General features: G+C 40.4%; 2 protein-coding genes across 3 annotated transcripts; one reads left to right on the forward strand and one right to left on the reverse strand.

Annotated features, from left to right (window-relative positions):
* The first annotated feature begins 464 nt into the window (after positions 1-464).
* Positions 465-6251, forward strand: mapda (N6-Methyl-AMP deaminase). Its single transcript, XM_005728044.2, has 10 exons — positions 465-637; positions 784-914; positions 1109-1169; positions 1263-1350; positions 3328-3409; positions 3514-3640; positions 4347-4427; positions 4531-4669; positions 5300-5400; positions 6053-6251. The coding sequence occupies exons 1-10, from the start codon at positions 599-601 to the stop codon at positions 6242-6244; spliced, it is 1041 nt and encodes a 346-aa protein (XP_005728101.1). The 5' UTR covers positions 465-598; the 3' UTR covers positions 6245-6251.
* Positions 6252-6270: 19 nt separating this feature from the next.
* nat10 (N-acetyltransferase 10) lies at positions 6271-18466 on the reverse strand. Of its 2 annotated transcripts, none has more exons than XM_005728043.1 (29): positions 18323-18466; positions 17980-18106; positions 17751-17842; positions 17466-17637; positions 16674-16796; positions 16511-16572; positions 16290-16404; positions 15710-15817; positions 15444-15577; positions 15241-15334; positions 15057-15155; positions 14820-14956; positions 13734-13858; positions 13498-13648; positions 13097-13193; positions 12852-12968; positions 11201-11302; positions 11031-11105; positions 9781-9897; positions 9554-9687; positions 9426-9474; positions 9232-9328; positions 9038-9145; positions 8780-8952; positions 8563-8682; positions 8341-8439; positions 7029-7102; positions 6871-6951; positions 6271-6783 (listed from the first exon to the last, which is right to left on the reverse strand). In XM_005728043.1, exons 2-29 carry the CDS (start codon positions 18091-18093, stop codon positions 6645-6647), a joined length of 3108 nt encoding a protein of 1035 aa, XP_005728100.1. In that variant the 5' UTR covers positions 18094-18106; positions 18323-18466; the 3' UTR covers positions 6271-6644. The 2 variants fall into 2 exon arrangements, with proteins under 2 accessions (XP_005728100.1, XP_013765048.1); XM_013909594.1 differs by having other exon boundaries at positions 17980-18122.
* Positions 18467-19595: the final 1129 nt, after the last annotated feature.

Genomic DNA, 19595 nt, shown 5'->3' on the forward strand with positions numbered 1-19595 from the left:
GCAGCAATAATAAACTACTATCCATTACTTTTGAAAAAAAAAATCTACATCCCATACAAAAAAGAAATTTGCTCCACAGAAGCTACATGTTTTAAATGCATATACACAGCACCGGTTATGTCTTTAATTTCCCATTCAGAAATGGGCACGTGATCCTCTGAGTATATTTTAATGACCATAAATTTGTTTGATATTGCTACTTTCTTGAATAATGAAACATTGCCATCAGGTGATGAATGAGAATACAATTAGCTACAACAATGTACCGACAACTGACACACTTAAGGAGGGCAAAATAATGATTAAAATCATTTGAATGTCCTCTTAAATTAGAAAACAATGTTCTGCTGTCAGATTGACTTTGCGATTCTAAATTTTTACCATAAAAGGAAATAAAGAAAGGAGGAAATACAAGTCATTTATCTGATGCAGAAAGAAGTCTTTAGCGGAACCCTGACCGCTGCAGTAGCAGCCGGGGAATTATTTCTTGGTTGCACTGATGGTGTTCCGGGTAAATGTAGACTGAAAACAAAGGTTTGTAAAAGCAGCAAACAGCTCGGAGCTCAGAGACTTGCTCGCGGATTGTCTTTACTTTGTGATGGACAATGATGTCTTTTATCGGGAGCTGCCAAAAGTGGTAAGTCAACCGCCTAACGTGAATAACAGAGGCTTATAAAGTGAGTAATTTGAAGGTGTTTATAGAGAGTAAGGGCGGTTAATGTATAGAGGAGCTTAACGTGTAAGCTAACTAAATGCTAACGTCAGCGTTTTGATTGTTACCAGGAGCTTCACGCTCACCTCAATGGTTCTGTCAGCGCGCAAACCATCGAGAAGCTCATCAGCCGAAAGCCACATCTCAACATTGAACACAGCATGACGGCCATCGGCAAAGGACAGCGGAGGACTCTGGATGAGTGCGTCTGTAATTCATTGACAATTTCATATGAAACTTAGCAGGGTTTAAACCCTACTTTATATTTGATAAAAAAGAAAAGAAACGACAAGAAAAAGCATGTGTTGAGCTAAATTTAAGTGGAAAGAATAAGCTGTCTGGGAAACGTTGACAAACGGGTTAAGATTAAAACATTATGTCCTTGGGTCTCTGCAGGTGCTTTGAAGTCTTCAGGGTCATCCACAAGTTGGTGGACACTGAGGAGGATATCCTGATGGTAAGGCCTGACTCAAAACAGTGTCGAGCTTCTTTTAGTCAAAGTGTTTCTAAGGATATTTATAAGTAATTGATGTTTTTGTTTTCCTGCCAGGTGGCTACAGATGTTATCAAAGAGTTTGCAGCTGATGGTGTCAAATATTTAGAGTTAAGAAGCACACCACGTGAAGAGAGAGATACAGGTGAATGACAGGCGAAGGTGAATGACACAGTACAGGGAGCAGTGAGTTCTCCTGTCCTTTTCAGCCTTGTATACCTATGATTGTAGAGGCAAGAAGACTAATGATTTGGTTATTAAATTCAATAATTAATTCATTTGAATTATTCAAAGTGTAGTATAACAGTCATTGTCTTATTTTCAGTACTGATAAAACTAAAGAAATTATATTCAATCCTAGGGGTATATGTGCATAGGAACCAGTTGTAATTGATGGTTGCACAATACAACAGGCTAATACATATAAGTATTTGGGCATCTGTATGGAGAAATTCTTTAAATGGGAAGAACATTTTGACTTCTTGAAAAATTAGCCAGACTGTTTGGGAGTGACTTCCAGGGTTCGTATGGGTAATGGATATTACCTGTCCACAGATTCATGGTGACGTAACTGCTCTTTTAACTGTTTGGTGTCTTTGCTTTGTTATAGGTTCGTAGAAATGGTTTATATGAGATTTTAGCTGAGATTCAGAGGTTTCTGTGGACACTCCTCATTTCGGCACTTGTATTTCTGACCTTGTGTTATAACCGATTAAACGTAATCTCCTCCTTTTGCCCCCATTTTTGTGGGAGTGGGTGCTTAACTAGTTAAAAAAAAAATCTGTCTCCTATTTTTTTTGTGTCACATAGTAAAGAAGCATCAATATCTGATGAGAATACTTAGTAATTTGGCCTTGCTGTGTATTAATGTGGTGTTTGGTGCAGTTTCTTGTTTTGTGGGGTTGTTGTTGTTTTTTCCCAAGTGGAGATGAATATCTTTACAAGTTGATTTGTTCACATTTGCAAATCTTAATTTTTAAGAGAAATGTGTTTTTTGAGTTTGTACACTATATGCATATTGCACCATTTCCTTTTTCAGTATTTGTCTGTGGTGACAAAAGGGGAACAAAGGACATTTAAGTCAACCTAAAATGATTTGTTTTAATTTTTACATGGCCTTACTGAGGTGAAACATGCATTCTTTTTTTTTTTTGGTAATGGGCTGGAAAAGATTGAAAATGGACTTTGAAAGTGCTTAAAAAGTGCTTGATTTTGACCCTGAAAAATGTGTATGAGCCCTGGACTTCTACAATCATGTGCACTTTTTATAATATAGTGCTTGAAAATTCCAGGTGAATAGGAAAAACAGATAATCTATTTACTGTTATTAATTTGCTAATGATATTACTTTTTGTGATGAAGTTGAGCGCATTTCCAACCTTTTGAGAAGCGTTTCTCTCTGGGACATTTTCAGATAGCTACATGTAGAGAATCGCTTAAGAATTGCTCCATTTGTTTTTTTTGTAATGCCACTGTGAGTTCGGGAATGCAGAATTTCTAAAAGTTCAACATCAAATTCTGAGAAGTTCACTGAAACTGAAACAAACCAGATGAATAGTTTAGGAAAACAAAAAACAGTACAAAAACTGGAACCCCCCCCCCCCCCCCGAAAACAAACAAACAAAAAACAAGGCAGTGCTGTCAACACAAAGGTACAATAGGCAGAAAACTAATCTAAAGTGCTGAGTTCAGACAGTTCTGATTGGGACCATCCCAGAAACACTAACCTGGGTTTGCTGTTAAGGCATGACTGAGCTGAATCCAGCAATCTCGGAAGAAATATAGTGAGTGTTCTGAATTAAAAAAAGTGTTACTTAAAATATATTTTACTCAACTAATATATAACTGAAAAATAGTAATAATGAAAAAAATGCAATTAAGTCCAAAGGTTTTTGGAAAATAACACAAATTCTGTAAATGTGCTTCTGTACACCACCGCCTTCTCATATTGAGCGATTCAGTGAACTGAACGAGTGCGAGTTCAGCACTTCACCTCCAGATCTTTTGTTTGCTTTTTTTGTATTGGGGTTTTTTGCAGTGGAAGAGCAAGGGAACAAACTGAACATGAAATTACTTGGGATTTCTTTCACCATGCACTGATTTGGTATGTTTGTGTTCGTAGGACTGACAAAGAAGACTTACATTGAAACGGTCATCAAAGCCATCCAGAAGTGTAAGGAGGAGGGAGCGGACATTGATGTCAGGTAGGTTTACCCAGCTGTGTGCAAGTCCACACATTTGTCTTATGAGTTGTGGCTGTGTCACTGACCACAGCGGTGCATGATTCTCAATATTATTTATCTTGAAGGTTTCTGGTAGCCATTGACCGCAGGAATGGGACTGAAGTTGCCTTGGAGACGGTGAATTTGGCTGAGGAGTTCATGCTGTCATCTGATGGTTTAGTGGTGGGAGTTGACCTCAGTGGAGATCCAACGGTTTGTCAGACAGTTTGGTACTATGGTGGCTTTGTACTAATAGCTACAGATCCAGTTACTCTGTATTTTACTGGCATTGTTTGGGTCTATTTGACCCATAATAGGAATGGTCACCGTCTAGTTTTGTGATGAAATATGTCTATTCTGGTGGGAGTGGACTTTTCCAGGGTGACAAAGAAAAGTTGTTAAACTGGTCATCTCAAATAACTTCTGCAGAGCACAAGAGTTTAATTTTTGAAAATGATGTAAACTGTATGTCCTTAAATCTTATCCTTAATTCCCCATTTTTATTCTTGGACTCTACTAGAGAAGCTTTGCATGATTCACAGTTTTAAAGTAATCCTTATTTATCTTAAACTGGGCCTTGATGAAGCTCCTCAATTCACCCTTTATCTGAAACAAACCATTTTAAATAATCTTGCTTCAAGGCCAGTATTGCTTTTACCAGACTTTCTTCCAATTGGCAGCTTCTTGCAAACTGAAGGTGTTAATACTGAGCTTTTGCACATATGCTGATCTCATTATTAAAAACTTTTAAAACATGTTAAACACCAGAAACCACGCTGTAGCAGTATTTGTATGAAAGAAAATAAGAGGTAGCTTGTTAAATTGACTTTAAATTATGTTGGGAAACTGTATTGTAATGCTATTTATTAGTAGGACCACGTCTCATTATTTCACATGATAATGTAGCTTTCATTTTAAGGTGGGCCATGGCAAAGATCTGCTTCCTGCCCTACAGAAGGCCAAAAACTCTGGACTGAAGTTGTCACTGCACCTCTCAGAAGTATGAATAGCACACTTAAAAAATAGAGAGAGATAGACAGAGAGAGATAATTTGACTGTAGTAATATTTTACATAAGAGTGATGTCATCAAATATTGTTGCAGATTCCATCACAGCTGGATGAATCAGATTTGCTGTTGAGTCTTCCTCCTGACAGAATCGGTCACGGCACCTTCTTACATCCTGAAGTCGGTGGATCTCAAAGCCTCGTTAACAAAGTGGTTCAGAAAAAGATACCAATAGGTGATGCAGCATCCACGCTAAGATGTTTTCATTTTAAAATGTGAACTTTTAATCAAATTTATGCCTCACATGCACACTGTTCCTGTGCTGCAGGATCACAGTGACTGAGGCATTTCGCTACCGATGCAGTTTCACTCTGAAAAGCCAAAATTGAAAGTTTGAGGGGTGAAAATAAGCGATGCAGACACATCCACATCTGTCGGTCCACATCTTATCAGTGATACTGACAAAATAAAAATATAGCAAGTATGTTGTATTGACAACATATAGGGAATACTACGAGGATTCTAAATATCACATTATAGTCTGAATCCAAATATCATGTCACACTTGACCTCTGACCTCATGTTTATGTTTCACCCTTTCACATTATTCATGTTCAGTTATTTACAAATCAATACATATCATTCATTATCTGCTCCTGTGTGTGTAATCAAAGTGAACATCTGTCATGCTTTGCTTATCTGATCTTTACTGCACTACCAACTTAAAGAAAACAAAGTGAATATTAACAACACAATACTCAGTAGTTAAAAGTTATGCGTTATGGTGGAGGTTTGAGCTCGCAGTGCGTCTTTTTTGACGTACGAGCAGAACTTTTAATGTTGATTTTTTTTTTCTCCTCTGTAGAGCTGTGCCTGACATCAAATGTGAAAGGCAACACTGTGCCGTGTTACTCCAAACATCATTTCAAGTACTGGTACGAGCTGGGACACCCAACTGTAATTTGCGTAAGTTTACTGTATACTTCTTTTTAATGTTTTTGTTTTTTAACCTCATTAGGCTAAATTCTTGCATAGTCTTTATCTTACACCGAGCCTTCAGCAACAGCTGAATTCGTTTTAGCTCGTCTCCTTTTTAAGCCATCTTTTATTCTGATTGGCTGCTCCTCTCAAACACAGGGTTTAGAAAGCAGGTGGGTGGAGCTTCTGTGGGAGCCAAGTTGGGGGAAAAAACTGAACCGTACTTTTCAGAGCAGTCTGAAGTCTGAGCTTAGAGGCGTTGCCTGCACATTATTTTTGCCATGTTTAATATAACCAGCCACCTTTATCACAGTGTATACACATAACAGGAAAGAAGGAAACACACAGGTCCTATTTGAATTAGGGCTGTGGAGGCTTTAAAATATTGGCATACAAGTAACATACTGATGCTGAAGTTATTACCATTTCTTTTTTACCGTCTTTAGACAACCACAAAACGGTGGGGCACAGCATTAACATCCTGTCACAGGTGTGGGTAGATGTAGTTTTTCTTTTAGATTAACACAGTAGAAATAACTTTCTACTTGAACAAAAAAAGATCAGAGACCTGTGAGAGGAAAGGGGGGGGGGGAAAAAAGAAAAATCACACCTGAACAATGTTCCTTTTTTTACATTACAGACCGACGATAAAGGAGTCTTCTGTACGGACTTGTCTCAGGAATATCAGCTGGCAGCTTCCACATTCGGTCTCAGTCATGAAGCCGTGTGGAAGCTCTCTCAGCAGGCCATAGACTGCATCTTCGGACCAGAGATTGTGAAGCAGCAGCTTCAAGAGAAGTGGAATGACTTACATCCTCAGCTTTTCAAGTGATCGGTTCATCGGAGCCAAAAGCCAACTACATACCTCAAGTTTTAATTTTTTTTTTTTTAAAGCAACAATTTAACAAGGATTTACAGAAACCCTTACATTAAATCTAAAAATACTGTAAAATGGTTTATGTAAGTGGAAAGTAAATCATAACTTTTTATTTAATCAGGCTGAAGTGTGATGCTTTGTTCTGTTGACAGTATCTGTGCAGTGTTACAGTCGAGAGGAGCAAAATTGTTCTTACAGCAACTGACAGCATACAAAGAGCAGAATTTAACACAAAACAATAAAAATAGACTATGCAGTCTTACAGTTACACTCATAGGCTTACAATTCAGTCCAAGATATCCCAAATTCTCCAGATCACACATGTAGTCTTGTCAATACTGTGTCCACTTCCCTCTCACGCCTTCTTTCCAAATTTTCCATGCTTGTTCTTCTTGAATTTTCCGTGTTGCGTTTCCTTCTTTTTTAATTTTCCGTGTTGGGGAGCTCCATTGCTCGCTATGGGGGTTCCTCCTTCCCATTTCCTCTTCTTGTCACTGTTGGAAGCAGGTCTTCATTACAAACAAGCTTTTCCAACAACTGAACACTAGATTTCTCACCAAACATTGTAAGTAACACTCTACCTTTTTATGCTGACGATAGCTGTGCTCCCTGCTTTCTTCAGCACCTGGTCCCACTCCTCATCGTCCCCATGAATTTTGTACCTCAAAAAGACAGCTAGAGTAAATACTGGTCTAAAAAAATGTAATGGCCAAGGCTGCCCTTCAAACCCGATACTTACTGTTCCAGGTCCATTTCCTTTACTTTTTCCACATCTTGTTTGTGTCTCTCCTCAAACTCCTTTGCTGCTTCATTCTATGAACAGAGAGGGGAAAATTCCTTCTTTACTTGTATCTATAAAATGTAGGTGTGACACTTCTGAAACCGAGACCAAAGTTGACATAAACACTGTGGGGGTTTTGTGGTTCCATCTTTGTGTTTTGTAATACAGAGAAACAGCTTTACAGGCAGAGCAACCCCATCCACCTGCTCTTCAAACTTTCAGCCAATCAGAAATGAGCTGCCATACGGAGGAGGAAGGGCGCTAAAGCTGCAGAGCATGCAAAGCTGCTTCTGGAAGAGTCCATGAATAAAAACGTGAAGCCATAAATGAGCATAAAAGGCCAACGAGAACTGAAAGCTAATTAGAAATGCATCAGAATAACGAGTTCACTCTCAGTTCATGATCAGGTCGTGTTTACGGCTGTGGTTCAGGGAAAAAAAAAAAATTTAACTTTTTTCTTTTTCGTTTCTCTTCGAGTAAATGAAAAGATAAAAGATTGTAGCAAAAACTGTTGCCGGAAATTTGAAACATGACATGAACTCTGGATGGGGCGAGTCATTAAACCCTTAAACAAAAGCATAAAATTAAGGAGGAACTTTCTGCTGCTCCCTTATGATGGATTAGCACCAATTTATGACCCCTGAAGCTGGATTAGTCTCTCCTGCTGAGATTTTTGCTCTACAAGGGCCTGATATCCACTTACGAGGACATTATACTGCTATGCTGGGGCGACCGTGGCTCAGGGGGTTGGGAATCGCATCTGTAACCGGAAGGTCGCTGGTTCGATCCCTGGGCTCTCTGTCCTGGTCGTTGTGTCCTTGGGCAAGACACTTTACCCTACTTGCCTACTGGTGTTGGCCAGAGGGGCCAATGGCGCGATATGGCAGCCTCGCTTCTGTCAGTCTGCCCCAGGGCAGCTGTGGCTACAACTGTAGCTTGCCTCCACCAGTGTATGAATGTGAGAGTGAATGAATAGTGGTATTGTAAAGCGCTTTGGGTGCCTTGAAAAACGCTATATAAATCCAATCCATTATTACTGTTCTATCCTATGTGGCTCTTATTTTTCATAAAAACAAAAATAAGGTAAAAAAAAAAAAATAAATCTGGTAATTCTTTGTTTTTACATTCATCGGGCCCCAATATGCCCAAATATCAAAGAGAAATTAAAAATGCATGCTGTGGAAGAGTTCGGGTCTTAGGAGGTTAATGCTAATAACCTGTAAATTATTCCAGCATTAGCTAATCATCAGAAATAATTTAGCACAAATACCAGATCTTCACTGAGGCTTCTGTCAGTTGGCTCCATTGCAACTTCTTTAGTGGCTGCCATCTGTGCTTCAACTGCTTTTTCTTGGATGCCAGTGAAGATCTAATGCAGTAATAATGAAAAGATATGATGTTACAGCCTTACTGCAGCTGCTTTAATTAACAGTGAGTTGTACATCATCCACAAGTGAGGTTTTTCTGTATGACTTAATTATTGGCAACTCACTTGCACAAATTTACGGATGACGCGGTTGAAGAGGCCCATGAGCTGTGAGCTTGGAAGCTCAATTTCCTTTTCCAGCTGATCCACAGACTTATGCTGCAGTCCGATTCCCAGCAGCAAAGCCTAGAGCACAGCGGACATCAGCCAGTTAACGTCTTAAACAGAGGAATCAGCTGCATTGGAAGGATACCCGTCATATAAAATGTTGATGGAAACGTACACACTGCGCTGCTGAGAGAGACATATCGCCGAGCTGCTTGAGGAAGAACACGCGTGCCACCGTTGGCACCAGGTCCATAATGAGGTGGTAATCCACCATGCTCCTCGAATACAGCTCCAGACGTTTGAGGTCATAAGGGCTGAAGTGAGCCGCCAGCTCTGAGCTGCTGAGAACTGTTATGATGAGAGACAAGTCAGACTGGGGTGAGGTCTACGCTGGAGAAATCAGATCAGGGTGTTTTAAACAGAGGACTCTTACTGCAGGTATTCTCCTTGGACTTCTTATTCTGCAAAATGCTCAGTGCTAGACTCGGATGAAAGTTGCTGAACTGGTAGGAGAGCAGAGACAGGAAGCGCCGACGAAAATCTGAGGAAGGGGAAGAAGAATTGTTCTAAAGGAGCCTGACAAGCTTGAGCACACCAGTTCTCCTCAGGCAGTGTAAGCATGTTCACCTTTCGAGAAGGCAGAAAGCCACTGGCTCTGCTCCGGGGTTTCATCTGTATTTAGCTCCTTCAGCATCACGCAGGAGTGCTCCCCTGTAAGGTCATTCTACATACAACCGCACATGAAAAAATAATTACAGCAGTGCAAAAAAACAAAAACAACAACAAAAAGAAACATGAAAAAGTGACTGAATGGTACTTACTGGGGTTTGTCTCAAGTAAACTGGAATATATCCTGCCTTCTTCCAGAACCTGTTGTGGTTGAAAACAGATTCATTTTTATACACTTCCAAAAGATTCATCCCCTTCACTTCATGTTAAGCCAACTCACTTAAGCAGTTGTGCAGTAAGGCCATAGGAAACGCCTAAGTAGTCCAGTTTCTCTGCCCTCCTCTCACTCAGCTTCAGCAGAAGAGGAGGGAGCTCCTTGCGTGGAGTGATCACCTCTTCCAGCAGACTCACAGCCTGCACAACAAACCGTAGCGAGGTTCACTCCGGTTACACTTCAAGTGCGCAAATAATGTCTAGCAGATGTTGCTGAAAACACCGGTGTCTTACCTCACTGCTGACAGAGGTGATTTCATTGTGGTTTGATTGTGTGCTCTCATCCATCGTGGGAAACTTGCCCTCGTAGTACATCTGCAGCAGCTGGAGAGCTCTGGAGCCGTAGCCCATCTGGTGCACAGGTCGATTATTCAAATTAACTGTGTTACTACGCCAACAAAAGCTCCGGGAACTTTCATTTCCCAAATTTCACTAACTTCCTGAGGGCAAGCATTCCTCTGTCATGTGGAGATTTCTTTTGTTTACACAGTAAGGCCAAAGCCAAAAAAACCCCCCAAAAAAACCCCAATAAACGGCTTTTCCCTCTGAATCACGTCATTCATGCGCTGACAGGTTAAAAAAAACAATGCTGCAACCAAGCACTGAAGTCTGTACTCACCTAAGGGGTGTAATATTATCTCCCCCAAACTTAATTTAGATGCATGGTCTAGTGGACAGCTATTTCTTTATTTTTTATTTGTTTTTTTGTTTTTAACTACCGTACTAAAACCTTTTCAGGGAGCTAAAAGATTCTTTCAGGACATTGTTTGTCTGATTTTCCTGTGCAGAGAAGACCCTCTGAGATTAAGCTAATAGGTCAGCTGCATCTACACATGAGACAAAAACAAAAACAAAAAAAAAAACCCAAAACAAAGGGACCAGGTTACATCTTTCTCAGTCTCTTCTATCATAGTCCCCAGGCACTCCTGCATCACCTCATCTGTCAACCTGTCCGAGCAGTTCCAGGTCTGTTTTGCCTAAATTAATGCCGCTGCCATTTGTTATTTTATAGTGTGGCACTTCTCTCGCAGAAATCTCTCTGGACACGTAAGTGATGTAACAGGCACCACCCCACAGATCAATTTCTAACATGTATTCTTCATCACGTCATCTCTTTTTATTTATTCTGCTGTTCTTCACATAACTGCTGATGGGTTTCAGGGTTTTTAAAAATTGTATTTTTGGCTGTTATTATCTTCTCTGAGTTTAACCTAGGAGTAATTCAGGGCCGCTCAGAAGTACCCCAGAATAGGCGCTTCTTTCTTTCCAAAAACAGAGTTTGCTTCATGCTTTAGTGGACTGCACATGAAGCTTTGGGCCACCCAAAACAAAACAAAACAAAAAAATGCTTAATAGTTCCTGCAGACAAAAATGCAGGAACTATGCAGAGGAAATTCCTCACCACTCTTACTCCCTGAGGAAAGCAACTGCAGCGGAAATATTTCAGTACAGTGTATATCAAGAAAAACATGGCAGATTCTTACTCCTTGGTAGTCTGGATTAACAGCAATGCGCACCACTCTACCTCCTGAGAGGGTGCCAAACTCCGGGTCTTGAAACTGTGACAAGAGTAGAGGATTCAGTATTAGTTTAAAAATGTCTTCACTGGACTGTAAAAGAATGAGCTGTAGTGGTTTTGTTGAAGGTTTTGTACCTGCTCTGAGACAGTCCAGGGAATGAGGTCGCCTGAGGCCTTCTTCCCTCTGGACAAGCCGTTGAGGATGGACTGTCTTGATATTTCCCCCTCCAGACATACCTGGGGGGCACGAGGGTGCAAATGCATGTTTGAGTGGAATCAAAAAGGTCGCCTATCAGTGATGTTCATAGACCTCATGCATGCTAGTGACAATAAATCACTATTAAAAAAAACCCCTAAGCCAGGGATGTCAAAATCATTTTACATCACGGGCCACACAGAGCTCACTGCTGACCTTATTTGGGCCAGAAATGTAAACAACTGTAAGAAGCAAACGTGTAAAATAAATATTAAATTTTATCTATCTATCTATCTATCTATCTATCTATCTATCTCTCTCTCTCTCTCTCTCTCAGTAGGAAAAGCTGTAAAAATGTATGAAAATACAATTAGAAGTCCAGATTTCTGTTCTTCACATTTTCCAAAGCCATCCAGTAAGGCCGGACTGGAATCTTTGCGAGGCCGATTCCGGACCCCCAGCCCTCATTGTCTGACACCCCTGCCCTATGGCTGTAGTAGTCCTCCGAGGCCATGTGCAGCGGCAATAATAGGGGCAGTCTCAGTCCCAACTCAAAATAGCTTAACCTAAAACCACAATCTATTTCCTAACCTACACAAGAAGTTTTGGTTCATAAAAACCAAAACCAAACCACAAGAAAAAGTGAGTTACATAGAAAACTAAACAGAGTGAAGCAGGACCCAAAATATGGACTAAAGGTTCACAGTCTTACTTTATACCAGTGTCACCTGTTTTTTTTAATTCTATGAATCTCTGGCAGCTCGACTTGCGTGAAGTGTTTCCAGATGTGCGTCATGTAGCCGTTTTAACAGATGCATGAAATGTACATTTTTAGACATAAGTTGTAACGGCCGCCGTTTTCTTTGTGAGTATTTATTACACAGCGTGCTGCGGGGAAAAGCCTGTTCTAACGTTTGAGTCTAAGGTTTATTTTTTTAGCACCTGGCGGCTCTTTTTTACTTCTCATCCGTAAATAATCTGCTCTTTCACGTGATTCAGTTTATTTTGAAAAGTCTCAACAGGATCTTGAGCTTTATTGTGAAAGGTTTATGTGGAAAATAAACAAGCGGACACGCGATGCTGTTACCGTCGTTGTTGCTAACCACAACGCATAAAAACAGGCGCTTGTCCGTCTGTAGTGTGGTTATATTAAATATAAGAGAAAGAGAGAACTTTAAGAAATTAATATAGCCACTACAGTGACCATCAGAACGATGAAAAAATGTTGCCGTAAACAGTTTATTTTGTGACACCACGAAACAAACGATAGCGTAAAATGAAACGATAGACGTTTTTATATAGTCATCCGATATATATCGTTATATCGAACAGCCCTATGCCCAGCTATACACTTTTTTAAAATAGAGTCTACACAAATCAATTACAACACCTACATAATGTTTATAGAGATGTTACACACTCTTTACCATTTACAAAGATTTGAGATGCCCATATAAGCAGTTATGAATCTTTTTGCAAATATCATAATTTTATTGGTTTGTAATAAATAACTAATAAGTAGAATTTCATTAACTACTCATTTCCCACCCTATGATTTAAAACAGTGGGTCTGTGAGTGTATTACAGTACCTGCACCACAGCGAGGACCTCAGGTAGTGAGTTTTGTGTGGGAGGAACAGGTGGCAGGAGGCAGAAGAGGTGATGAGCCGGAGCGTCAGACAACATCTGCAGGTCATTTGGGGAATTCTGGAGACAAAAATATGAGTCACAAAAATGACAACACTGTGCAGGGCACTGCGCTGCCGTTAGATTTAAGGGGGGGGGGGGAAATGAAATAAATAAATTAAAGTCAAAGGACTGCAATCGACAATCACCTTGTAGTGCGATGCCACATAGAGAGCCATCAACCTCTGCAGGAAAGCTTCAGACGCTTTGTGGTAACAGAACAGTGTGTCTCGGTTCACATAGTATCTGCACAGCATTAGATAAGGACAAATGCAAACTTGCATAGTGAATGTAGGTGATGTGATGTGCACCATAGATTAGAAATCTGGCAAGTTTTTTTTTAGTTTCTATTGCACAGAGTTCAATACTGAGCTCAAATTCAGTGTTTTAAATAATAACTGCCCACAGCATTTTCTGCAGCCTAACTTTAAATGTTTGATCTATGCACAAAATACCACACTGTGCCTACTTAATGCTCACCCAGCAAAAAAAATAATAATTACACATGTAAATTTGCCTCAGGCGGGATTATTAGGGAAACAAAGGATACAGTTCACATGTTTGTGGAAGCGGGCAGCCGGAAATGAGCCTGGGAATGTTGAGGCAGTCTAGACAGAGCAGCTCATTCAGCCACTTCTCTACAGGGTCTCCCGGAGAGTACCGAATGGACTCGTGCAGAGAAACCTCGTGGAGAGAACGAGCTGCAAACGGAAACGGGTACACAGCAGTGAGTCACACGATACAGATGCACTGAACATAAACACGGTGAGCAACTGAGATCCTCACCTGCTGATAGTCTGGCTGTGTTGGTGGTTCTGTTCTCTGCAGACATGCTCTGCTGACTGTCTGCGCTCTGCTGCCTCAGCTGCTGAATCAGCTTGAGGGAAAGAGAGCGCCCGGTGCCTTCATAGCTGCAGAAATACAAATAATTAGCACGGAAACAGAAATTTGAAAATTCACTGGTTGCACCTTCTTGCGCTCGAGTAGCTTCAGGTGTGTGCACTTCTCAACTGGTCTTCAACTAATTCAGCAAAATTTTTGTTTTGATTTTTAAAAAAACAAACAAAAAAAACTGAAAATAGTGCCCTGTCTGCTTATTTTAGCCCTTCATTCAATATTCCTACAGCTTAAAGCTGAAATGTATGATTGCATAAACTTATTTACAGCAATAACAACAAGTACTGAAGATAAAGATAGAAGGACATTAAGTCCCAGGATCTCATGCCTGTGCTGCTGGAACTGTGAACATTATGATGGATTTCGCTCCCTTAATTCCAAATATGATCAGTTTTAAACACCGACTGCACAAAAACACACTGTGTGCTGTATAAGTTGCTTGGTTTTGGATTCAGTCATGTTGAAAAGGCTTAGCTCAACAGCCAATTTGCATTTCCTTGTGCCAGTGCAACTGCTCTGAGCATCCCAGCCACAAAACTTGATCTGTGTGATGATCTGAAAGGCAGTGCCTTAAGACTTAAGGTGCAGTGTGCAACATCGCATCACTAGATGTCAGTAGACTGCACACAGCTATGGTGGCACACTTAAACCTAATGTTAGCTGGCCTGATGTTAGCTTATAACCAGCTGTTATTGTTGTTTAGTTAGGTCATTGTCAGCTGTCAGGAGACGGGAAAGTCGTTTGTCTAATGTGCTGACAGAGGGTAAGTGTGACTAAATTGGGACTAAATAAGCATGTTTATGCACATTTTTGTGTGTTAGAGCCCTGACTTCTGTTCAGGAGTTCCATATTTAAGTGCCTCATTTCTCTCATTGATCATTTTACTCAAAAAAGTCTTCATGGTAATATATTTAATATATTCAAAACTAACCAGCATCTTGTGGTGTATAAATATGACTCAGGTTTTAAACTGACCCGTTGATGGTGGAGGCCATGAAAACCAGATAAGGCCCGAGCAGCTTCTTAACAAGAGGAAGAGGGATTGCTGCGGCCTCGTCGATGACAAGCAGTTCAGCCTGGCCCAGCTTCACTGCATCACCTGGGTGGATATACTGTTGGGCCACAGTAATGGTGCGATCAGATCAGGTGTAAATTTCACTTTTTATTGTAAAAGAAGACACTTTTTAAAAATTTTTTATTAGTCTTGTTTACCTGAATTGTCTGCCGATGCTCTTTGAATATGTTCACCCGCACCACTGCTTTATTGAACTCTGGATTCAAAGATTGGATGATTTCATAGTCGAGATGCTCCTGCGAATTAAAATGGGAGTAAGAAGCAGTACGTGCTCACCATGTGCGCATGACATCAGTGGTGCAGAGAAGAGTCAGAACCTACCTGATACTGCAGGGCATCGAAGCCTTTGAAGATGAATTCAAACATAGTGTGAAGGTTGTCCGGGCTCGGCGAAGTTACAAAGATATTAGAGTAGCTTTAAAAAAAAAAAAAAAAAAAAAGTTACAATAACAGGTGACGAGCGAGAAGAATAAAAACAGACAAAGCTGATATTTTAAAATGGCATTGATGAAAGTCATATATACCCAAAAGCCACAGCTCCAGCAACAGCCAGCCCCAAAGCTGCAGACTTGCCTCGACCACGGGCAGCAGTCAGAGCCACAGTGCTCCTCAGCGTCTTCTCTGATATTGCTTCAATAAACTTCAACACCGCCTTTGCCTATAGAAAATATTCAAAATAACAACTGGGACACCTGCACATCTGCTACTTACTGTTTAACTATAACATTGCAGTCAACTTGAATTCAGTTATAGGAGGTGAATGTGTCTGTAGCATTTAAAAGGCCCTGACCTGGTCCATAGTCCTGCATGCATCCACCAATACACCGACTGGCTGAGTGTCCTGAAGGGACTCCTTCAGATCCTTCAGCTCCTGTTCTCGAGGAGGCAACCTGTCCTCCTGAAGGGGAACGAGAGAGCCAGTCAGAATGGAATCTTTTTTTCTCCCTAAATGTGCACTTATTGGTTTTTCAGAGACTTTCAGCACAGTATCCTAAGCAACAGCAGGAAAAACATTATCATTGCTTCTTCTCAGAGCAGCCAGAAATGCCTGTCCGTAAAACCCTCCAACTCTTTCTCAAAGAGCCCCGACTGGTCTTTATAATGTATGAAACATTTTTAAACTTATTTAAAAAGGGACCGAACGCAGTGCAACCTACATATTGTACAGACAATAAATCCTGGGTGCCTGTTTTATGCAAGTTAATAGTCATAAAATCATAAATCATAAACACACAAAAGCAGAACAACGTCTAAACCATTAATCCTCCCATGTGCAGGATAACCACTATGAAGCTTGCTGTCAGCAAACTATCTGCTGAATAACTAACCGATTAAAAAAACCTTTTATACTATATAATTAAAAAAGGTACCTGAGTCTTTGGCGGAACTGGTTTAATGTTCGCCATGTGGGTGGAAATTGGCAGGATGTTAAGTTGGTCATCAATGACGACACAGTTTTTGCAGGACGCCAAAGATAGAATGAACCTTAAAAAATACAAAAATAAAACCACATTTTTAATATGACGGTTCAATTTTCATTCCTCTGAGCAAATACACTTCAAACTCCATGAACTCTTGGCAAAGCGCCTACCTCTCATTAAACCTTCCAACCACATCCTGATGAGCCTCGGTCCTGTATCGAGAGTGCACGTCCTGGAGAAAGAAGAAGGGGTGGGGGGGGGGGAAAGTCGGTCACAGTGGGTTCCACGTCATCAGAAGAGCAAACCGAATCTAATAATAAATTAAATCCTTACCATAGTCATTGTATACAGCTGTTTCAGAGACTTCATGGTCCTGAGCAGTAGGACCACTATACCGCCACCTTCTACAGTCTCGATAGTTCTTGCTAAGAGGTTAGGAGTGAGAGCTTCAAAGTCCTGTGTGACAAGAGAAACAATAGAAATCAAACACCTGATGCACCTCCCCACCCGTCCTCAAATGTGATCTGATCAAATGCACTTATGTTCTTGTTTGTAAGGAACAGGAACGTAAGTTCATCAACAGGAAAAAAAACAAAACAAAAACAAGGTCAAATTTAAAGAGCATTTAGAAAAATGAACAGGGATGTTTAGAAGATGCTCAAAATGATGCTTAATGTCATGCTGGGCCTCTGTTAACCTCTCAGTTCATCCAGTGTGACAAAGAAGGCACCTAGAAGCCCTTCTGTTTAAACCAACCTTTTTCTGATTGGCTGTACTTTCCAAACAGAACGTTCGAACAGCGGGTGGGTGGAGCTTCATTGTCAGAAACGACCATATTAAGCATATCTAGTCTCACTGACGTTCATTGTACTGATCCATGAGCACACGAAACTGTGTTTAGAGCAATGTGCAGCTTTTGGCTCAGCTAACTTCATTATTTGAAGCTTTGGCCAAGCTTAGTATGAGCAATATGACAAGTAATAGGTAAGGGCAAATAAAGATTGACTTAAAGTTCATTTCAAACCCTGTAACTATTCATTTGCAGGCAGATGTCACACTATTGTACCACAAGCCTAGTGGTTTATTTTACTCTAAAATCTTTTTTAAACCAGAGCAGAGACTCACCTGTAAGACGCACATGCCGTAGGTGTTTCCCAGGATCTTGTGCGTCTCGTTGTAGTAACAGTAACGGATGTTGGTTGCGGCAACAAAGAGTTCAAATGGGTCGTCCTGATTCAGGTTCAACGTGCCAGTTTTAATCTTCTTCTGCAGCTGTTTCATGCGCTTCTTTCTATTGCTGTTTTGCAAATGAGATGATGATGAGAAACACTTTTTTTTTTAATCCCAGATTTGGGGAACTCTTTAAATATTTGACAGATTACACCCTCTCTCCTGTGAGTTCACACACACCTGCTGAATCCCAGGTCTTTTTTATAGCACCAGAGCACCGAGGGTCGAGCTCTCACAGCAGCTTTAGACAGCATGTGATGTAGGATGACAACCTGGACAACAGAGAGGGGCAACTGTGTTTTAATGCTCAGTTACACACATGTAAATTCACAACCCTGCAGGTAAAATAAGCCCACTGCTCCTAATGCAAGCCAATGTGTCTTGAATGCGCGGGGAGTGATGGGATTACCTGATCTCTGCCACGATCCCCCACCACAACAAACAAGGTCCTGTGCTGCAAAGCGACCCCATTCTCTATCTGGACCCGGATCCGGTTGTCTACCTTCTTACGGACGGTTGCCATCGTCTATTTGCTCCTGAGAGAGAGAATAACTGTCCGATAGCAAAATCACACAGAAGCAGATACTAGTTAAACAGTGTGACAAAAGCGGTGGAGCCAGAGCCGCAAAGAGCTGACAACAGAAACAGGAGGAAGCACTCAGTGGAGCTAACTTACAGCTAAAACAAAAATATTTAAGGATCAAACTAGCAAAACACACGAAACACTGTAGGATGGACCCGTTTCCGGTTACCTGATATTACAGATGAACTGTCAGGCCTTTAGCTTTTGTAAAAACACAGCAAGTTGCACGCTAAGCTTACACGCCAGCCATCACGCTGTTGATAAATTCACGTGGAGACTGCGCTTCATGGAGGACCCCTGCATGACGTCAGAATTGTGCGACTTTCTTTGAAAAGTTTCCTGTGTTGAGCGTACATTTACAACTGGAGCAAGTTCAACGAAGTGTGTGTGTGGGGGGTAAATCACTGCCCCCACACATTTTAGTCTATTCTGAAAGCAATGTTAAAGACAAGGATATTGGATATTTTCTATTTATTTGTTAAGTTTTCTTTAATTTTTGCTCTTTTTTTTAAAACCTAGAATAATTAATTTCCGTTACCTTTAAATCCCTGTCATTTTTTTTAGCGAAATGCTTTGTGTTATACTTAAAAAGACAAATACATGTAAGTTAAATAAAAACGAAACGATGGCCTCTTATATTTTCTATTGAATAGCCTCGGCTTCTAGTAATAATTTTGGTTAAATCTCTACATGTACTTGCAAGTGAGGCTTTGTTTTTGTTTTTGACCTATTTATTGAATACTCAAACGAAAGCATATCATACGGGGAGAGAATCAGTTGAACTAAAAATAAATTAAAAAATTAAAATGAAAGACTTATCTACAACTACTGTTATAACACGTTAAAGTAAAGTGTTTGGGGACTTTTTCCTTTCAATAGTTTGAGAAAATATTTGACTGACGGCTATCACACAGCGCCTTTTTTCCAAGTCTATTACAAAGTCACTAATTGAATTCAGTGTGGACAAAACGGGTTTTAAAATAGCTTGGAGAGACATTACAGCAGCAATTTATAGTGTAAAATTAGTTTTGCTTTGTCCCGTGTCAGGACGGCACTACAGTGTGTCTACTCTCTGGCCACAGGGTGATGCTGCATCCCACACTGAGCAACCAGCTAGATGTTTTCAGTTTTTCCTTTTTAGGAGAGACGCTTAGACTGATAACATTACAGAGAAGATATTTTGGTAGCAATTAAAAGTAAAGTTAAGAGTCACGTGAGCCAACGAAACTGAATTTTCACTACAATCGTCTTTAAAATAAGACGTCTGTACTGAGAAAAAGATGAAAAGATGTCTTGACGCATGCTCAATCATCCAGGTAAGTAAATCCCAAAAGGTAGATTCTGTTCATCTCGACGTAGCGTTTTATCACTCATCCAAGTGACTTATTCAGTTTCAGCTGACTGCAGGTTTCCCCAACCTTATAAACAGTACATGTTTGCAC

This window comes from Pundamilia nyererei, unplaced genomic scaffold, assembly GCF_000239375.1.
Source record: "Pundamilia nyererei isolate P.nyererei 1_Seehausen unplaced genomic scaffold, PunNye1.0 scaffold00027, whole genome shotgun sequence".
Taxonomy (NCBI): Eukaryota; Metazoa; Chordata; class Actinopteri; order Cichliformes; family Cichlidae; genus Pundamilia; species Pundamilia nyererei.